General features: G+C 37.2%; 1 protein-coding gene across 7 annotated transcripts in view; it reads left to right on the forward strand.

Annotated features, from left to right (window-relative positions):
• The first annotated feature begins 2,004 nt into the window (after positions 1-2,004).
• RBFOX1 (RNA binding fox-1 homolog 1) overlaps positions 2,005-23,694 on the forward strand; it is a 974,619-nt gene continuing 952,929 nt past the window's right edge. For 2 of the 7 annotated variants that reach the window (XM_075317889.1, XM_075317888.1), the window contains exon 1: positions 2,005-2,642. In XM_075317889.1, the coding sequence (XP_075174004.1) occupies positions 2,499-2,642 (144 nt within the window). In that variant the 5' untranslated portion in view covers positions 2,005-2,498. The remainder of the gene's footprint in view (positions 2,643-23,694) is intronic. The other 5 variants (XM_075317892.1, XM_075317894.1, XM_075317885.1 and 2 more) reach the window with 4 other exon arrangements.

The following is a 23,694-nucleotide window of genomic DNA, read 5'->3' on the forward strand; positions in this document are numbered from 1 at the left end:
TAGCACTACTTATTTGTGTATTCTCGGGTGAGGGCATATGAAAGTGCATATGTAAGTACATGTCTCCGTATTATTTTATTTGTGTGATGTGTGATGTGTGATGAGGGTATCTTTGTGTCGGTGTGGTCATGGGTTTGTAATATTTATGTGTGTATGTTTGTGTAATACAAAGGTGCATGAGTGAATCTGTTAGTGCATGTGATATGAGGGTGCATGAGTGTGCACCTGTAGGACTATATATCTGTGTATGTATGTGATATGAAGGAACATGAGAATGCATTTGTAGGTGTTTGTGCTATGTTTGTGATGAGAGTCTACAACTTTTTGTTTGTTGAGTCATATGTTTGTAATATTTATGTGTTTGTATTGTGTATGTCTTGAAACTGTTTGTATGTGATTTGACCATTTGAAAGTATGTATTTGTATGTGTGCTTCATGTTTTTAATTAAGTGTGTATGTGTGTGTGTGTGTGTGCGTGTGAGATCTCAAGGCAAGGATCATGCATTTATAGATATGTATGTGTGTGTGCGCGTAATGTAAAGGTGCACGAGTGTATATGGAAGGATGTGTGATGATAACGGTGTGTGATTTTGTATCTATAGCTATATGTGATGTGAGGGCCTACAAGTGTTCATCTGTAGTTTTGTGTCTATATTTTTTGGGGTATGAGTCCATGACTTTGTGTCAGTGTGGTGATGTGTTTGTAATATTTATGTGTCTGTAATGGAAAGATGTATGAGCGTATCTGTGATACTTTTTTCATGTGTGATATAAATGTATGTGTGCATTTATGTGTATTGTATGTTTGTATTTTTGTGCATGTCAGTACTGTGAGTGTGTATGGTTGTGTATCTGTAGGTGTATGTGTTTGTATTACATGTGTGTAATGTGAGTGTGTGTGTGTGTGTGTGTGTGTGTGTGTGTGTGTGTGAGCTTGTATCCTCTGGTGCATGTATGTATTATACAGTGTTCGTCCATGTGTGTGTTATGAAGGTTTATGAATCAGTGTTTGACAGTGAACATGTGTCATGTGTGTATTATGGCAAGAATTCAATAAGTATCTAAACTTCACTGATGCGAAACCCAATGATACTGAGTTAATTATACTTTTAATAGCATTTTTTTCCTTTTCTGGAGCTTATACTTTTAATACTATTTTGTTCCTTTTCTGGAGTTTATACTTTTAATACTATTTAAGCAACTGTGACGGTTTCCAGCAAACCTCCGACTTCAGGTATCCTATAGAATTCTGCCATAAACTTGATGTAATACATACAGCGTACACATGTGTTAAAAAAACAACAGCTAGACTCCAAGTCAAAGTAGATAGTGTAAATCTTTATAAATGCCTCTCCACAAGGACACCTAAAGTAAAAAATACTTTGATCTGCGAGTCACATTCTGTTTTATTACATAAAGGTTAACTAGCCCTCCTAATGAACAATTATTACTCTATAAAACAAAAGAAAAAGAGTGTGCAAGAGTGGAATATTAATTTGAAACATAGTCATTCTATTCGCTGGGAAAAAAAAAGGGGGACATATTAAATAATAAAAAGCCAAATTTCATTTTAAAATGAAGCCTGATAGACTAATCTCATTTAATAGACTGAATATAATACCAATTTCAATTCTAATTGTATCTAGAAATGGTCTCTAAACCTTTTCGTCATTAAAAAAAAAACAAGTCTGGCTTCTCTTGAATTGTTAACTTTCCATTTGCTACGTGAGGGCTGCGGAAATCTTATCAGAACAAGATTCATGTAAAATGTAAGGATATAAAATGGGTGGTATTGGCTACCTAATATAGGATCTTCCATGTATCTATGTAGATGGCTTGTGGCGTAGATGAGAAAAAAAAATGAAAACATGATTTGGTGCTGACTCTGCTGACCAACAGCAATGCAAAAGAAATTCTAATAGACACTGGGTCCCAGCTGGGCAATGACATTAATTGCCTAAATCTCACGGTTGTCTGTGATGCAGCTTTCTCATTCAATCGCTTGCTCCCTCTCTCTCTCCTTCGCACTAGCTCACTCGATCTCTCTCTATTTCTCTCCACCCTCCCTGGGGATTTTAAAAATGCAGTATTTGAATTTTGGTGAGTGGTAAAGCCTCTGCCCTAGGACCCATTTGACAAATGAGAAGCCGTGCAGCATCAACACCAGCCGACTGAGCTTCAGTGAGTCAATCTCTCTGCTAGTCAGCAAGCTCCTGTTGGGAAACGCCGAGCTCCCTCTCTTCGCTGTCATTGAGGAAGTTACACTGACTCTTCATTAGGCTGCAGGCTTTGGTTAAATCCCTCGTTTTTTTGTATTCTATCCAGTTTAAGCGGTTTCAGTTTTAATTTGCCTAGTTGCCTTAGCTGACAAATGAACACACGTTTCCAGCAGTAGGATAGCAAAAGGGGACAAAAAAGGACTTTTTTTTGTAACTTTAAGTAACCACAGCTAAAAGACGATTTAAAACCTGCTGACAAGACAGGACAAACGTGCTTGCATGCTAGCCCCTTCACTTGTTCTACGTCGACTCCAGAGCAACACCATGCAGCATCCTCTGACGGGTGCAACCTGCGTGGCACTGCCGAATGTGGGCATGTGTCCACAGCTCTCTTGTGCCTTGACTTTTATGTACTTGCAGCAGGTAAGTTTCTCCTTGCTTTGCTCTCTTCTCATTGCTGTTGCTTGCAGATGAACTTTAGCATTATTTGGCTTTGGGTTTAGACCTTTCTATTTCTGAATTTCTCTAATAAGTCTTAGATGGGGAAGAAGGGTTCTTAGTGACAGACTGGCATAGATTTGCTGGCAGGAGACGCTGGAATGTCTTAGGTGGTGAGGTTAAGACATCTCGAATCTCAGCATCTTCCTGCACATTGCATGCTCTTATCATGGATTCAGGCTGCCGCTGTAGAGCACAGAGAACATAACCTGGACATTAGACGATAACATGCAGCTGATTCTGCTTCATATTCATGCTTGTGTATCTGTACATTACTTGCTGCAGTCAGGGTATGCCTAGTGGATTTCTATCAAATACTAGCCAGCAATATTTTAATGAGATGTAAATGCCTCCTTTGTGAACCTGAAAAGCTCTGTGTTAAAGCTAATATCCTAATAAAAGGGAGAGAGCACGGATGTTCCTGCACAACGACCAGGCAGGCATCCTGCAAAGAGTTAATGCCTAGGAATTAAGCATTGCACCAGTGTAAGTGGTTAAAGTGTGATCTTATGCCTGATTCTGCGTCCAAGGCTTTGCAGAAGGAAATGCCTTGATATATATCTCAGAAGGGTGTCTATTTTCTAATCTCTCTCAGTCTGGACTGTATTCATTTCCTCACCTGTGACTTAAAGTCTTCACAATGGCTATCTTTGTGCTGCATAATCACAAAATGGTCCTTTTACTGTTATTAAATGGTAATGACTGTAAGAGGCTGCAGTGCACATATAGTATATGGAGAAATATATACAGATCACTCTGTCATGTAAATGGGGCATACAGTACTGTGTCCTATGCAGCACACCAGTGATAGATACACAGTCACATCCAAACTTTATCTGTATACTCTGTATTCTGTGTGCACATGTTTCCATATGACACCCAGCACATACATATACACCTGCACAGGTCTACATATGTCACATAGTACATACATATACATCTGCACATGTCTACATGTGTCACCCAGCACATAGATATACACCTACACATGTCTGTCACCCAGCACACACATATACACCTGCACAGGTCTACATATTTCACCCAAGCACATACATATACACCTGTACATGTGTATATATCTCACCTAGCACATACATATATGCCTGCACATGTTTACATGTCACCCCAGTACATACATATACGCCTGCACATGACTCAGCACATATACGCCTGCACATGTCTACATGTCACCCAGCACATACATATACGCCTGCACATGTCGATATATGCCGCCCAGCACATACATATATGCCTGCACATGTCGATATATGTCACCCAGCACATAAATATGACTGTACATGTCTATATATCTTACCCAGCACATATATGCATGTGCATGTCTACATGTCACCCAGCACATACATATATGCCTGCACATGTCTATATATCTCACCCAGCACATACATATACACCTGCATTTGTCTACATATACCCCCCAGCACATGAATATATGCCTGCACATGTCTATATATCTCACCCAGCACATATATGCCTGCGCATGTCTATATATCTTACCCAGCACATATATGCCTGTGCATGTCTACATGTCACCCAGCACATACATATATGCCTGCACATGTCTATATATCTCACCCAGCACATACATATACACCTGCATTTGTCTACATATACCCCCCAGCACATGAATATATGCCTGCACATGTCTATATATCTCACCCAGCACATATATGCCTGCGCATGTCTATATATCTTACCCAGCACATATATGCCTGTGCATGTCTACATGTCACCCAGCACATACATATATGCCTGCACATGTCTATATATCTCACCCAGCACATATATATACACCTGCAGATGTCTACATATCTTACCCAGCACATATATTAATGCCAGCACATGTCTCCATATGTCACCCAGGACATACAGATGCGCCTGTATATAGACTGCTGCAATCTCTGCTGCATTATTAGTGTGCAGTCATGTCTCCATTGTATACTGAGCACATCATAAATCAATAGGAAAGTATTATCTATTTATGTGAATTTTTATTATAATTCTTTAAACTTGGATGCGCATCACAGGACTGAGTGTAAAGTCCTGGCACTCATTCATTTTACATTACCTGTACAATCCCATGCAGTAATAATAATATCCTGCCCAGCATTCAGCGTGACGCATACATGTTGTTCTAGTAAAGTATCCACACATTTTATTCGGTTATTCTTCATGCTGGCTCGTAAGTAATTTCATTAAAAAATGATTTATTTCCTCTGTAATATCCTGGTATTGCTGAGGTTCACCTGTGTCCTGAAATAGCTGGAGTTTCTTGCCTATGCAGTGGGGTAAGGCAGGGAGCCATGAGCTCCTTCTCTGCTGCCCTATGGGCTTTGTTGTCACTTTAGCATATTATAATATATGCATGCTAAAAGATTTATGTGTACATAGATTGTGACGGTGATTTGGGAACAGCAATGCGAGTTCATGTTTTTGCATTCCCATTTCCAATTTGCATTTGATAAATGCTGAATACATCAACTTTCTAGGATTGTCTTTTTAATTACCTCTTTCCTAATAACTGGCCGCCTTTTATACTTTATAGAAATCTTTCATAGATCTATTCTGCGCTGCAGCTCTTTTTATTTTTTAATTAGGTTTGCTCGAGGTTTTGCTGTTTCGTTTTATCTGCTTGGTCATCTGTTTGTACTGATTCTTTCATTATTTGTATATTAAGTAATACTCATTAAACGGTGAAACCCATTTAGAGGTGGACAGGTCAGTAGGACCTTACCAAGGGTTGGGAGATCTCCATAGATGTAATCATCTGCATCTGCAGCTCCTATGTAACTCCATTACTACTGCAGGTAAGGAGCAAAAACCCTTTAAATATTTCCGAACCTTTATTATCCTGGCTAACAGATCGTGTAGTGGGCTATTACTGTAAGCCACTTTTTCTGGACCTCCTTTACTGGACTCAGGAATGACTAATACAAGTGTCATTATATCAGTAACCTGTCTGACCACATATTAGTTTGATGAGTATCTCAGGAGCCCATATGGCTTCATTGACTCATTATCCCCTATGTAATATGGATGCAGTCCTGTATATAGCGATAAGGAATACACCATTACGACGTAAGCAATGTGCAATAAAAAAAGGCACCAATATTTACTGCCACTAGCTCCGAACGCCGTGTAAATTTTATATTTGTCCTGAATATTTTAACAGATACTTTTCGCCTTTGCCAGTAGTTTTTAACAGTTGCTTGCATTATTTATAAAGCAGGAAAATACATGCAGACGTCAACAGGCTGCCGCTATACACTTTGTTGTGAAGGATAATACCACATAAAGCACAATGGGAGGTGGACAATATCCTTATGGATGACAAGTTTGATGAAACAGAACTAAATGTGAAGAATTGGCTCCATAAAAAAACCAAAAACCCATAAACGTTATATCTCTTATTTGCTATGTGGCCATAGCTTTTTCTCAATGTAAATGATTTCAGAGAACTTCTGGTGTGTAAGTATTATGGAAATAGATGATTTTCTTGTCAACATTTTTTTTTTTTTTGCTCCCGCTCCAATTAGAGTTCCTTAAAGAATTGCCAGTTTCTGCATTGAGAGCATCTGCATTATACATAAGATGCATGATACAAAACGCCCCTATGAGTATAATAGCCTGATGTATATTTACAAAGGAAAACTCAATGTGGCTGCGCAAGTCTTTTTAATCTGTAGTATAGTTCTGCTTTCAAAAGGATTGCTCAGCTTTTCAGCCCACACAACAAGTTAATGTACAAGATACCATTAGTTTTCTTGTACATGGCTATGTTGTGTGTCTTCTTCGTTTTGTGGGGAACAGTTGACACTGCACAATGTTTCTATCTATGTACATCTATTGAATTAATAATCATTCATATAATTCTCCCAACCATACAATATATGCACCTATACAATAATGCTTAGCCTGACAAGGAGTACACATACACTGATACACATACATGTAATAATACACACAAATATCCAACACACGCATACAATTATACACATCCGTACAGTAATATACATTGTACACATCGATACAGTATATACACCTATACAATAATGCTTAGCCTGACAAGGAGTATACATACACTGATACACATACATGTAATAATATACACAAATATCCAACACACATACAATTATACACATCCGTACAGTAATATACATTGTACACATCGACACAGTATATACACCTATTCAGTAATGCTTATCCTGACAAGAAGTATACAAACAGTGATATACATGTAATAATACACACAAACATCCATCACATGCAAATATATATATATATAGTGCACATCAGCACTGCACATCAATACAATATATACAAGTATGTAAAATATGTTCCTCCATATTAGTAATATGTATAAAATGATACACTCCCATACTATAATACACATTCATACAAATATACGCATCCATACAGTACAGCACATTCATACATTGCAGAAGTTCATGTAATATATGTAGCTATATAATATTTAGCCATATAATATACACTTAAAATACACACCTGTAGATATCCATACAATGTCATGACTCTATACACTGCACATAATTCAGTTATCAGCATCCAATGATACATATCTGTGTAAATACCACACATACAGTGCACATGTTCATGCAGTAATATACCGCACAACAATAATAAAAAATAGTAATATACTAAACATACATTCAAACCCTACACATAATGATGCACATCTATAACTTACACATTTATACAACACACATTTGTACACTAATATGCATTTATACACTGGACACAACCAAACTATATAAAACATACACATGATTTACACTGCATGCTAGCTGATTAAACTCTGATAAGATGGCTGATGCTGACGCTAGTCAATGCAGAGTTTTGCATAGGCATCTATTACTTTTCTTTTTTGTATTCAGACGTTACATGTACTGTATCTGAATTTTGTTCTTTAACTATTGGAGCTACATTGTTTTAACTCTACAAGCCATAACTCTGACTTCAGAGAAATAGTACAGTCCAGCAGCGGTAGCTGCAGTCCCATGCAAAAGAGCAAAAAAAAAGATGAGTTGTGTCAAAATAAACCTCTGCTACATTTGTACTTTAGTTTAAAAGGCGCAACGCCTCACCTCTGCAGTACAACACAAGTTTAGAAAACAGAAAATCATGTTTTCTGGCAGAGTGCAATATTGTGAAAAAAAAATAGCAATTCTATGTGTATATAGTATATATATTGATAGTGAGACATAAATGATGCCATTATATGTCACCATAAGACTTTGTGTGTGTCCAATACATGGAATGAGTAGAGTATGTGCGTGGCTCGGTCATATAGGGATCTCCTCTTTTTTAGGGGTTAAGGAACCTTTTGAATTTGCCTATATACATTTTTACCAACTACAGCATCTGGTGAATATTAGGGGTACGGCCTAAATTCACTTGTAGTTACAAACTTTGAAAATTTGTGCTTAACTTCTTCAATAATTACTTTATTGCACTGCAGGTTTACTTTATAGTGACCTTAATATGTATTAGTAGGTGCTAAGTTAATATTCAGAGTATAGTTTTGCCTTTTTACCCATATGTTTTTGCGTGTTAAGTACTTTTGTATTACCAAGGTACATTTACTTTTAAAGTGTGATAAGTGTACGAGTACTCAATATTTCATTAATCTAAGATCACACACATCAGATCATTCATGTTGTTTGTGTATGTCTGTGTGTCCATGTATGTGTGTATGTATGATTGTATGTCTATGTGTGTGGTTTCATCTTATTTACACCTATACCACAATATTGTGTTAAGTGAGTTTGCTGGGTATAGTTGTGTACTATTTGAGTTTTCTGAGTGTATCTATGTTTGTGTGTGTAATTTTATATATTTCTCATCACCTTTATATTTGTTCTTTGTTGTATGTGTTGGTATGCAGTATCTGTATTTCCTTGTGATGTATCATTGCTTGTAGGTGAGTATTTGTGTGATTGATTCTTTGTATCATTGTATGAGTATTGTGTGATTCTTTGTATCATATGACTCGCTGTGTGATTCTTTATATCATTGCATCAGTATTAGTGTGGATCTTTCTATTGTGTGAGTAGTTGTGTTATTCTTCATATCACTGTTTGAGTATTTGTGTGATCTTTGCATCATTGTATGAGTATTTGTGTGATTCTTTGTATCATTGTATGAGTATTTGTGTGATTCTTTATATCATCGTATGAGTATTTGTGTGATTTTTTTAAGTGTTTATGTTTAATGTTTTACATATATTACAATGTGACATCTGGTGAGTTAGTTGTTTGTTAGTGTATATCTGTTTTTATGAATGCACCTATGTTTGTATTTATGTGAACTGTATTTATTTTGTAAAATTTCTATTTTATATACCTGTTAATGTGTTTTTCTCATAGCATGACCCATCCCACCACCATACTGTAAAACAATTTAGAAATCTGGCTAGATCGAGAAAATAAATCAAATCAATGTAAGAAAACTTTTTTTCACAAGTATCAAGTGCCTTGTTGTAGCTAACAACCATAGTCCACTTTCCTATCAATACAATACTGAATGTATTCTATTTACTTACAAGAAAGCAACATTTTGTTACAGGTTGTTCTAAACATCAGTTTTAGCCAGTGGCCATCTGCTCAGGTTCACTACAATAAGTTATCTTACAGTGGGCCATGCCCTTGTCAACGTGCTCGAACTGTTAATTTGTGTTCCTCACTTAATGATGATGCATGGGGTTTATTTTTCAAAATGAAGTCATCCGTAATCTGGGAATAATTTAGCTAAAATGGAGACATTGCTCAAGGTGGACATACCTAGATCGAAAGCAATTGAACTAAAACTTCTGGATCAACTTTTTTTTAATTAGAAAGTAGCCCGCAGTAGATCATTAATGGCGGCAGTGACTGGTCATTCTTAAGTGCTTAAACAGTAGAAAATTGGCATTTGTGAAGTGCTGGCCTTGCAGAAATAGGTATCAGCTGTGCGGACCGATGGCCCTAAGGAAATGAAGAGAAGTCGAGCTGTTAGCCGTGTTCTTTAAATAGTGCGCAATAAGTCAATCAGCATCTTCAATAAGTTCATTTGCTGTCCAGTCATTGGTTAACCTCATTGCGTAATAAGTCGAGATGAACCATAATATAAATAATAACATTTAAAATTCCTCTTAAAGTATGTTACTTTGTTTGCTAAAAAGCAACAATTACAGAATAGTTGATTGTTTATCTGAATATATGATAAATTGGATTGAGCTGTTATACAATGCTACACTTATCTATACACATTCACTACATCTAGATTATGCAGGATCTATAAAGAGGTTATGCTTTTCTTATTTCTATCCCTAACTCGATATTGCAAGTTTAGTATAAAATCATAGGAATAACCTGTGCCTGTAAGGATTTATACAAGGCTGAATACACTATGTTTCCTTTGTAAGCTATAGGTATCAGCATGCACAAAGATCTGTCATACGATGATTCGTAACACTTTAGAGCTGAGTTTCCAGAAGAGACTTGTGCCGCAGGAACATAATCACTGCGGCAATTCACCTAAAATGTGAACCCATATGTTGGAGAGAGCTTTCTCTGCAATCGGCTGTAACAGTCTATGGTGGAAGTGCTGCATGTGTTATCTGCACTGCAGTCTAATGATGCTGCAGGCAGACTCTACACTGCTCCTTGTCATTGCCATTCCCAGATGATAGGGATGCTGCCTGGAATCTCAGCAGTGACGTGCGAGATGGGAAAAACCCCACCCCTCCCCCTCTCAGCAATTGTGATCTCATGCAGCAGAAATTGCAACTCCAAATAGGGTTTGTGGAAAACAGGACCGTCATCTTGGTGGTAGACACTTGCCCTAAGCTTGAACTGGAGAGCAGCTCAATAGATCATGCTGTGATAACTGGATGTGATTACATAACCATGTCTGATAATATAAGCTGCACATCCAGAGGTACCGCAGGAGGAATGCCGAGCTGCTCCTCTCTGGAATTCACTAACATCATGCTGGACACTGTATCGGGGAACATCGGTTAAAAACATGAAGGGTTTATACAAATGTGTGAGAGATCAGGCTTATTGCAACTATATCTTACCCTTAATGGATGGATAGATAGATAGATAGATAGATAGATCACAGACGAATAGATAAATAGATAACACATGGATGGATAGATAGATAGATATATGACAGATGGATGGATGGATGGATGGATAGATAGATAGATAACAGATGGATGGATAGATAGATAGATAGATAGATTATATAGATAGATAACAGATGGATGGATAGATGTAGATAGATAGATAATGGATGGATAGATGGATAGATAAATAGATAGATAAAAAGATAGATAACAGATGGCTGGATGGACTGATAGCTATACAGATAGATACCTAGTAGATACAAAAGACAGATCAGTACAAAGATAATAGATATCATAAGATAAATGATAGATACAGAGGATTAGTGTACGCTTCGGGGGCCCAGCACCAACAGTGTTGGAGTGTATTGCCGCTTACCTCTACTTTGCAGATACATAGATAAATTCATCAGTATTTCATAGAAATAGATAAATCACAGATAGTTAAAAGGTACATATATATATATATATATATATATATATATATATATATATATATGATATACATGGATGGATTGAGAGATAAATAAATAGATATATAGATAGAGACATAGATGAATAGATAGATGATGGATAGATAGATAAAGAGATAGATAGATAGATACACAGTAGATAGGATAGTCAACATAGATAAAAATAAAACAGATAGACAATATAAAAAAAGAAAATGGCTCATTTAAGAGAGAAGGAAGGGTTTTTATAAATAAATGCAAAACTTAAGACATGGCAATAAGATAATGCGTACGTTTAAATATTGATAAAGAGTAAAATACAGATAGACAGCGAGACAGAAGAGAGATGTAACTATAGACAGAGGCATACACAGATCGAAAGATAGAAGGAGCGGTAGAGAGGGGATGGACAATGATATATACATATGGATGTATATGTATATATATATATATATATATATATATATAGAGAGAGAGAGAGAGAGAGATATCCATTGCCCATGATAAATTTTGGAATAGCTGCATATGTTAATAAGAATTTGGGATATTACTTCAATGAAAATTACTGCAAATCACCAGACATAGATTATGAATGGCCGCAGTCTGTTACAAAGTAATTATTTTGCATACAATGAATAAGTGAAGACATATTTTTTAGCAGCACATTGTACACAGTGCCATTTTCACATGAGAAATGTCAGCGCTTTGCCTACTTGAGTGAAAAGGAGCCCACATTACCACAAATGCTCATTCGCCATCTGTTTCCCTTACAGCTGGGCCTTGACGGATCGTCCAGGCCAGAGAGTAGATGTTTTTGTTTTGTTTTCTGATTAATGTAACTGCTGTACAGTAGACGTTGTGAAAGGCAAGCAACTGCTCTGTATTCACTAACACACAAGCATATTGTCTGACAAATTCTGCTTTGTAAATGTGCAGCATTGTGTGATTTGCATTGTGGCTCCATGCTGTCTCTTCACCAGAGGGGGCAGTGTGGAGCTCGCGAGCAGCTTCTCCACTTAGGGGAATGTATAGTCTGCGTGTGACTGTAGCATCTGGACCTTCCCTAAGTGACATAAGAGGGATATCCATCAGGGTTTTCTGGCTTTAATGATATGTATTCTTTTTAATCTGGTTACATTTTTGTTTTAAATTTTAAAGTAATAATACACAATACTTTATTATGGTGCAACATCAAAACAGCATTCGAAATTAAGCTTAGAATTTTATTTGCAAAGCTGTATGCAACATGTTGATTTCAGTATATATATATATATATATATATATATATATATATATATATATAATATTTATATATATATATATATATTTATATATATATATACAATCCCAAACAGTGCTACATACATATTTGTTGCACTGATACAAGTCGTTAGTTTACAGATCGCTTCTCTAGTTCAATCACGTACATTGCCTGAAATCTATTTGGCCTCACTGTAACTTCCCATGTTTCATAGTTATAAAGTACTAAAGTTTATCATAGCATTCTTATAGAATATGGGAGAAATATGATAATTGTGCCACATGAATAATAAAGGTATTCACCCAAGAATCAAGGGTACAGTTAATTTTAGGGGGTGCAAAGGTAACCTAAAAAAGCCCAAAAGTTCTTTTGGCCAAATAGGAAGATTCCATAGTAAGTCAGGTTTCTTCTTACTTTTAAGCATTGGTTTCTAGGATCTTAAAATTACACTTCTGACTTGTAGGGGAGGATTCCTCCAATGTATAGGGCAGTACAGAGGTTCCATATAGACATCTAGAATTTTTTTTCTCTATTACTGATATTTGACATTAGTATTTTAAAGACTATCATACAATGACCGCAGCGTGAAAGGATTTTATCTCGGAAATAGAGCTTGAATAAATGTGTCCCTATTGTATTACTCATCTATAGATCTTATAGCCTCGTTCAGACATCATTGTGTGTTCTCATGTGTTGTACATCAGTGTTTTGTATCCAGTTTTCAGCAGTGTTTGGTCAGTTCTTACCATCCGTAGTGATGTGCGAATACTAAAATATTCCGGTTTGGGTTAATCATACCGAATACCTAGTACTATTCTAGTATTCATCACAAATAATGAACCTAATGCAAGTCAATAGGGAGTCCAAGTATTTTTCTTGAAGATTTCCCAGAAAAACGCTTTGGTTGCCTATTGACTTGCATTTGGTTCGTTATTCAGGATGAATACTGGAATAGTACTAGGCATAGGAATAACAAACCTAATGCAAGTCAATGGAGAACCTGAGCATTTTTCTTGAAGATTTTCCAGAAAAATGCTCGCTTCCCCATTGACTTGCATTAGGTTCATTATTTGTGATGAACACTGAAATAGTACCAGGTATTCTGTGCGTATAACCCGAACCTGAATATTTTAGTATTCGCTTATCATTAACCATCAGTAGTTTTCTTGTGTAAAAAAAGTAAATAAATTGCAAATCAATGATTTTCCTCTTCATTACAATGTTAATCACGGACAACATACAGTCTGCCAACTGAGACCATCCATGTGCTGACCAAGAGGATGATGCATTTTAAAAAATTAAAAATACATAATTGACTCCTGAAATGCCCCAAACCATAATGCTTTACAGGCATTTGATACTTCACTGTAGATTTGTATGGTATTAAAGACCTATCTATAACATAGATTGTCAATCGCTGCTCTGTGGGGGTCCAACACAGAGTCCCCATCAATTAACAGTTTTTTGCTCTGGCACAACTCCATTCAGTGTTGCCAGTTGCTGTACAACAGCTCCTATTCTTTTACATAAAAGCTGAGCTTCAGAATCTGTCTACATCCGGCAGCACACTTAAGAAATACACAACCGTCAAAATAAACACCCTTTTGAAATGCTAAGAAAACTTTTCATAAAAACACATACAACGGGAATTCATCAAGACTGGCACCTGTATGTCAGCCTCAATCCATGGTTTGCTAGACTAAGAGGTGCCAAATTACATGCAAGGAATGCGCCTCTTAAAAAATGCTGGTGTCCTTGTGCCCAGTAAATGGTAATCTATATTGGAGTCAGTTAAACCCTACAGGTTCTGATTCTTGAGGAACAAATAAGAAGTGACTACATTGGGTTCATCTGGAGCCTCAGTTACATTCAGGGACCTAATCAGGGTCCTAGGTATGGCGGTGTTCATACAAAATGCCCTCTACCATCTGAGTAGATAGTAATATAAATGATCTGGGTGTAATCGGGGGTTCGTTTCTTGATGTTGTGTTGGGATTACATTACTTTGGGTTACGTTCTATGTCTGCACAGTAAATTCTGCCTGCCATATTGTGAATACACAGGGGATCTGCCAGTTTATGGCCTTTTACCTGCCCTGACGGTTGATTCTGTGAACACGCGGCTTGTGCGGCAGTAACTATTTAGAGCTGTGTGCTCATTGTAATGCAGTGCATAGAGCTGTGATATTTTTATAGTCTTCAATATAAGTGGCTTTATTGTATTATTTACCAAGCAAAGATAAAGTTGTTTTCTTTTTCCTCCTCACACGCCGCGCTTTATTTTATTACATGTTTTTTTGTTTGCCACATAATGTACACAAAGAAAGTCTATTGTGCTGTCTCTGTCTTAAGCTTTAGTAAAATCCTGCAGGCTTTGAGGTGGAGAAAAGAAAAAAAGAAGTGACAATGGCTTTCTGCAACAGAGTATATCACTTTGCATTAAGAGCCGTAATGACATTAGCGAGAGCTGAAGCTGAACCTTTCCATATGAAAAGATCCCTAAAGGTCTGCAGTCTTTTCAAGGCACTGGTGAAATTGATTTATCAGTTTGAAATTGAAGTATTTAATGCATTGGATTCTCTTGAGGAAATTATGCCATTCCTCTGCTAGCATCTCTCATTTACCTCCTGACTAGACCAATGCACAATCATTTTACTTCTTTTGCATTATATTCCCTTTCCTGGCACTGCTGTAAACTTAATTAGACAAAAACTAGACTTATGAGCTGAGAGAAAGGACTATTAATATTATGCAGCATTGAGGTTCAGCGTGAGTGTATTTCTTAATTTGTGCTAGGATAAAAAATTAACTAAATTGGATCATCAGAACTAATCCTCAGGAGGGTGTCATTAAAATCTTTCAACACCGAGGTGTCCGCTTGGAAACATTAGGCAACCAGAGTACTTAAAGGGCATACACGCCTGTGCGGCTAAAAATCTGTTCATACGTTTGTGCAATAAATCAGATTTGTGTAAATACAATTTAAAGGTTTATTCACATGAGGCAGATTTGTTGCAGAAAATTCGCAAAAGTAAACAAAGTCTGTACATCTGAATGTGTTTGTTTCTACAGTATGTACATGGATTTCTGCATGAGAAATGAGAATTTGTGGAAATTTTGGCAACAAAAAACTGGCATGTGCACTAAAACATTGTCCATTTTTGGACTGTGATGGACCGGCCGCCGGTCTCCTGACCCAAACTCAACAACCTCACTCAACACTGTCTGTACATGGACCATGTTTTATCAATGTCTAAATTTGGCTTTAGCTTTCAATTACACATTGCTGTTTTAATGGAAACATAGACGCTGAAGTAATGTATCAATTAATTTTTAGTCTCGAATGTGACTATATATTTTTAATAAAGTCAGCACCTTAATGCAGTGACCAGTTGAGATGTGCTGTCTGTAGTCATCAAAATCATAAGATTTACAGCAAATCTTACTGAAATAATCTGGATCTAGAAATTGATCAGATAATGGGGATCCCAATGTCCACATACAATGCATACAACAACAGATACATAAATACTTTCTATAGCTTTCCTACATGGTCTTTACCATAAATCTGGGGGAAGGGCATGAGAGCACTCAGAATAGAGCACCAAGATAATAAACTAAATGAATATACTGGAAATGAAGCTGGGCTAAGGATGTGTGTTTCAGCTAACTTTTGGTTAGATTGGACATCTTGTTTTGCAGTTGTCCACTAGTATAAATATCTCCCTGTTGGGAGCCATGGTCAAGGCTCCTTCCTGCCTCTAGTAGTAGTTTCTGTGTGCCAGTTATAGGTTTTACTTACTCAGGTTCAATCCTACTTCTCTAACACAGTCTGCTTTTTCTTGTCTTTGATCCTGACTTGTGTTTTAACTACACGACTGCCTCTTCATTTTGATCTTGATTTTGGCCTCCTGGCTCTGTCCAAGTTTTTTGACTATTCTCTATCAGTCCACTCCACGGGCCTCCTGCCACTCTCTGAACTCAACTCAGGGGGCCATACTCAAGTCCAAATCCCTGTATATCATTTAAGGGTGAAGGACATGGTTCCCCTGGGACCTGCTAGAATTAATGGCTTGGGCAAAGAATGTCTGTGCAAGCCCTAATAGGAGCTTCCAGGTTGCTGACAGTGCTTTGTTAGTAATATTTCTTCAGTTAGAATGAGTGAAAATGAAATTTATGAGAATATAGTAATGTACTCTCTGTTATGTGGCTCAAAAGTCCCCCATATTCATTAGAGAGAGGATTATGTTGATTTTTCTTTGATGGGTAGGTGGCCATACAGAAAATGTTTAATTCTCAGTGTGTTCTGGGCTTGATCTCCACACTATAGTTATACAAAAATGTATATGTGGTCTAATTATTATGCTCTTTCTGACAATGGTATGGAAAGTTGGCACGTTTTTTTTAAATTGGTGCAAATAAAATGTAAAGCATCTGCCTTTGCAACAAATCAGACTATACAGTAGATCTATCCCTCATCAAAATGAATGATGCCGTTTTGATGGTGGCTATGGATATCTTCTTCACATTTGAGAGGAAAGTCTACACTCACTGCACGTAATTTACATACATGTGATCATGTGCCAGCTAGACACATTTTTATTCTCTCAAATCACTTCTATTGAGAAAAGCCAGTTGGGAGTTGCTGGCACATGACTGCCTGTATGAAAATTGTAGTCATATGGCAGGACTACTCGCAATACTGGGAAATCATGACAGTGTGTGGACCATATCACAATTCGGGAGTCTGCAGAAACTTTGCTCTTACACCTGGATAACCCCTTTATATACCACTGTGATGTTTGAAGGCTGGACATTATTTCTTCAAATGACATACCAGGATGGTATTCAAATTGTCTCTTCAGTGAGGAAGTAGACAAACTCTAGTGCCACCTTGCCACCTATTGGAGGTAGCAATCCTAAAAGTCAAAAGTGGCCTTTTAACAAGCCTTGTCATATGACTGAGGATTTGTGACAGATCAGTACCTCAATTTGCAGATACGGTGTTTCAGGATGGTGGTCCCTCGTCAGTACAAAGTAGGAGATCTGATCTGCCTGTATGAGAGGCTAAGACGGGGGTCTAAAGGGGAAGCTATTCTCCTTGCGGAGTTTGGCACACCATTCCAGCATGTCAGTGGTGAGGAGACTTTAAGCCACAATCCTCCTCTAGGAAATATGCAAAGTGTCTCCTCAGTGAGGAAGTAGATAAACTCTTGTGCCACCTATTGGAGGTAGCAATCCTAAATGGTGACAGGATGGTTACACTAAGACTACTTTCACACTTCTGTCTTTTTCCATCAGTCACAATCTGTTTGATGACTGATTCGACAAATCCATCACAGATAGTGTGAAGACTGATGCGACGGATCCTGCGAAAAAAACTGATCCGTTGTAAAATTAGTTTCTACGTAAAAACTATATGAACCCATCCCGGGGGATGAGAGAGAAAGAGGGAGGGAGAGAGAGAGAGATTTTTTTAACCAGAAAGAAATTTACTCATCTGGGCATGCTCAGTTGCTAAAAGACGGATCCGTCACTGGAATCCGTCATTTGATGGATTCCGATGGATTCCGCACCCAGAGATTTCTATTGTACCAAATTGCGGATGCCAACGGATCCGTCGCTATCCGTTCTTTTCGACGAACACAAAAAATGTTACATTCTGCTTTGCTTCTGCTTGACAGTCATTCCACGACAGATCCGTCGTGAGACGGATGAAACACAATGCCATCAGTTGCTATCCATTGTTAATACAAGTCTATGGGAAAAAAACTGAATCCTGCAAAATATTTTGCAGGATATTGTATTTTCTCACGGTGATGGATTGTGACTGAGGGTAAAAGATGGAAATGTGAAAGCAGCCTAAGCTGTAGAGATTGGTGACACTTAGGTGTACAGATTGCCTGTCAAATGATACAATTTGTAACGTAACTGGTTTTTTTTAATCAAAATACCAATGATATAATGAAATTAAAATATATACTGCAAGTCATTTAAATACAGTATGGTATATCGGATCTCACTGAAAGTTTTATTGCGTAAATTGTCCTATTGTCAGGCATGGATCCATCCAATGTTTCATATATTACTATTTCAAGAAAAATAGAATGTGAAAACATTATCATTCCATAAAAGAAAATCTATGTATTCATTAAATGAGTCAAGTTTATGTTACATCCATATCACAAATACACATGGTATATTTATTAGAAATATATTCAAAATAAACATTGGCAGAACACTAGAGAAGCTTCACTAATGTAGAAGGTGCAGGGAATCATGAGTATTTGGATCAATTGCCATATTATCGACGTATTTTTGCCAGTAAACTCTCGTAAACACATTTGATAGATCTGCTCTTATGTCTCCTTCCTTTTAATAGAATATCCAGTTCTACAGTACAAGGTAAAGCATATAACGACTCATGTGTAAGAAAAATAAATACAAATTGGGCTCATTTTGGTGCATTTCTCTATCGAGCCTGCATTACAGAGAGCTATACGGATGTATTGTGCAGATTCCTTTTTACTGAATCAGGTGAAAGTTTTTTGTAATTGTGAAAAGATAATAAGCAGGCAGGCTTTCTTCTCTCTCCGAGTGAGGCACTACTCTGTCTCAGTTGTAACATAACTGCACAGCTCAATTAATGCACCGTGGCAGGAGGAGGAAAAAATGGTCTCTCTCTTGTCAGAAGCCAAGTTATTTACTTTCAAAGGCTGACAGAATAGCACTGCAGGGGCTTCATTTATTTCCATTCAGAATGTCATTATTGGGTAATACAGAGTGACTCCTTCATGCAGTTTGGGCTTATTCTTATAATCTTTATTATTCTCAAACACTTAAGTGTTTATTTACACCCTAGGTGTCAGAATAACCTGCAATGCATTGAGGAACTCTCCCATTAATGTTCGCTTACTCGCTTTGTAAATATTTTTGCATTAAGCAGAAGATGTGTTATTGTAGTGGTTGGTTAAGAGTATGGAATATGTAAGAAGGAAGCAAGAGCTAAAAACGCCAATTCATCTATGTATAAATGGATGTAACAGAAAATCAGGATCCAAAAACAAGCACTTTCACTTCTCTACGTGGCTGCCTCTGTTTGTCCCACTATGTATTTTGGCATGATCATTTTTACCTCTCATGATAATAATGTACAGATGTAGCAGCAGACAGCATATGGCCACTACGGTGCTCGATTTACATAGCATACCCATATTTAATTTTCTATGCTTTGCTTATATAATGCCATCATATTCCACAGAGCTTTACAAAAATCACCCTCACTGTCCCTATTGGGGCTCACAATCTAAATCCCCTATCAGTATGTTTTTGGAGTGTGGTAGGAAACCGGATTCCCCGGAAGAAACCCACAGAAACACGGGGAGAACATACAAACTCTTGGCAGATGTTATCCTTGTTGGGATTTGAACCCCAGACTTGGAAGGCAACAGAGCTAACCACTAAGCCTCTGTGCTATTTCTAAAAGCACGTTAGAACTAACAAATAGAGAAGAAAATCATGTCATGCTATTCAATTAATATAGCATGCCATCCGTCATGTCAGCAAGTGTCATATCTGTATCTAATTCATCACAATAGTCATATCTCTTGTACATAACAATAGTCAATGCTCAGTGAGGCCATGGCTATATGACAGATATGGCAACGACACAAGTTGTGTGTCCAAAGATTGCAGCATAGTGCAGGTGAAAATTGTCACACTGAGACCCAAGAAAAAAGTGGAAAAAAAGTGTATGAGTAAGGATTCATTCCGAAACACATAAGGCGGGGGCTTAATCGGGCTCACACCATGGGTATTGGTATGTTGTTAATTCACTATGCTGTGATTTTTGAGTAAAGAAGAAATAAAGTTATTGAAAGAATACTCTGGTGCTGGACTTTTTCACCATTTTTTCTTCTGCTCTATGATTGCCAGCTACGTCCATGCACCTGTGAGTTTGCAGAAATAACAATGAGCCTTTTCTTGGTCTTCTTTTCCTTTCAACACTGAGACCCTCACGGTATTATGACTGCAACAAGCAACTCTCAAAAAATCCAACTTTTTGGGACTTCCTTGTCGGTTTCATGGTGACTTATCGGTCATAATGCTGCTCCATTCATTTGCACTACACTTTAGCGGATCTGAGCAATCATTGGGCATGTGACCTGGGTCATCGTCTAGTCCCAGCCTTATTGTAGTGAGAGTTGTGGTTCTGGTATGAAGAGTGGTAGAACCCCCATTCAACATCAATAACATTTATCTCTGTGTTTCTAGAACGACACTTGAACTTTTGTTGATCCGTGATGACTTCCTATATAAATACCCTAAGATGAAGTATTTTATGAGTAATTTCAAATAACAAATACAGCTCTGAAACATGGGCATAACTAACAGTCCCCGTACACAGTATGTCCTACCCTTACCGGCTTTACCTTACCTTTCCATGCCCTGTTTACCATCACTCTGCTTTTTCTATTATATTCTAGTTAAACACTAACATGTAGTTAGCACGTTATTCCAATGTACGTTTTTGCTCATTTTTAAGGTCACACGGTAACTAAAGCCATACAGTTATAGCAAAATCTAATATGTGTTTTAACCCTGTTGTGCATCTTGGTAAGTGGGATAGCATAATGCAGTATGTTTTCCTGCAGTTCTATGTCTACCCTCAGATAACACTGAAATATTAACAATGAGCCGAGCAAACGTAGACTTTCAGCTTTGCTACGTTTCGGTATAAGTCTTCCAATCTGTGTATAAAACGTATTATTATGTTACATTATTCCTGATTAATTCTGGTTAATCAGTCCAATAAAACGCTTCAATGTCTACTTCATCCGGGAAATAATGAGATTAAGAAGGGATCCTAAGGTCTTGTGTTTTTATCTCTCTATTCGGAAATTCTTTAATACGTGACTGTAATCAATAAACAAGTGTCAAAACCCGACAGACCTCATTTGACAAAGTGCATCATTGTATCTGCAGACCTGTCTGTTTTCGGATGATGTGTCTTTTTATTTCTCAGCATGGTTCTGGTGTAAACCATATTACCATTTTCCTACATGCTTTGTTGTCAATTACTTTTCAGAATGTTTTTTTTTATCGTTTTTGTTATTATTTTCCTTATTATCGTGCAGAATAAATTTCCATGTGTAGCGATGTAGTGATGATTTGCCATTTGTGCTCATTGTAGCAATGACATCAAAGAAAACATGCAAATTTATTTTAATTGCTTACTTATTTAACATGTATGGTCATGTAATGCATCAAGCTGGGAAGATCTGTACAGATGTAGCAGGGCTGTGTTTGATTTTGTAACATTAACTCATGAAGTGGTTTGACATAGGACTGCTGGTAAATCAGAAACTATTTTTAGAGATTTTTATAGATTTTTCCCTATTCCATGTTGGTATCTATACATATTTGCTGCACTTTTTAGGACTTTAAGGTATACAATCTTTAATTCTTGGAATTTCATGGTTTTATAATTAATAATATTTGGTAACTTTAAAGACGTCTGTAACAGAGACAATTCATTTAAAGCTGATTTTGATATCTCTCTTGTTAACTTATTTGTTTATTTATAGTAAGTTGTTTTCTATATATCAGACCTGAAAGTTCCATATACTGTGTTTTTATGCCTCATGTGCACAGTCGTATAATATGGAGCTGTAATAATAATGTTTGTTGTAGTATTTTTCTGTATACCAGATTATGGAGCCCAAATGGCAATGCACGTAGGCAGTATGGCTCCAGAAGGAGATGTACGGACTCCATGCTCTGCCTCGTAGAGTCCAAATTCCTAGACTGCATTGCAGTGATCACAAGATTATATTATGATCCAGAGATGACTGCTCCTGTATTGCTCCTGTATTGAAGAATGTGGAAACATCCCCCAATTCCCAAAGAATGGCAATAGCTCAAACACTGGTAATTACCAGCACTCATACAATTAGATGCATTAAGCACAGTCAATGATCGTTTTATGAGTCACTTATAAACTGGAACCACGAAGCTTGATGTTTGCTGGGAAGTAGAGAGCTGTAATATCTGCACCGATCCTACCTGCAAATATCTCAGCCGGTGATCGATGGAGGATGAGAATGGCTGTAGCAGAGCTCTGATACAGCTCCCTGCAGCAATCCCCCCAGCCAATTAGACAATTCACTTAAACTCATCCTTTCCACCCTGTTATTTTGTAGTTATTCATGCCTTAACTTCGTTTAGTCTTTTTTTTCCCCTTGATAAGCTTGTGGTCCATTTTATTGTGTAATGCTTTCAAATTATTTTTATGCCTTATGTTTTTTTTATTATTATTATTATTATTATTTTGCCAAAGTTACCCGATGAATTCAAGGATCCTTAAAGTTTAATAAAGGCTAATAGCTCCATCATGTTCTGCCACACTTTACAGACATCTTCATCACTAGCCCCATTGGGATCACAATCTAAACTTCTTACCATTTATGTCATTTGGGGGGTGCAAAGAAACCCACGCAAGGGAGAATGTTCAAACTTTTTGCAGATTTTGTTGGTGGTGGGATTTGAATCTGGGAAACTGCTGACCAATGAACCACCAAGAGGCCCTCCACATTTTGCAGTATCCGATAATTGTCAAACTTATTTATATATTAATGTTTTCACTTCTTTCATGGTGTAGATTGTGTGTAATTTTTTTTTTTTTTATATATATAGAATAGGGCAGCAGATTAGTCTATTCCACAACTAGTAAAAAAAAAACATCTATACTATGGGCTATATGCTTTACTGCAGTGCCAGGCTTTCATATGGGTCAGAAGATCCTCCCCACATATACCACCAATGGACAGAGAAAAACACAGTGTTAATAGACTCCCAAGTCTCAAGGCTGTACTGAGAATGCTAATACCAATCATTACCTGCAGTACCAAACCAAGCAGTACATAAAAATGTGGGTTACCTTTGTAGAATATGTGCAAATTTGGGAAATAAGCACTGTTTTCCGAACTTTACATTTTAAAGGGAACCTGTAACGTATAAACATGCTAATAACCTCTTGTTATGGGGTTAATCTGCAAGTTAATAGCTTTAGAAACCTGCTCAGTGCCTGCACATTAAACCTCGCTGCTGAGAGGAAATT

This window comes from Anomaloglossus baeobatrachus, chromosome 7, assembly GCF_048569485.1.
Source record: "Anomaloglossus baeobatrachus isolate aAnoBae1 chromosome 7, aAnoBae1.hap1, whole genome shotgun sequence".
Taxonomy (NCBI): domain Eukaryota; kingdom Metazoa; phylum Chordata; class Amphibia; order Anura; family Aromobatidae; genus Anomaloglossus; species Anomaloglossus baeobatrachus.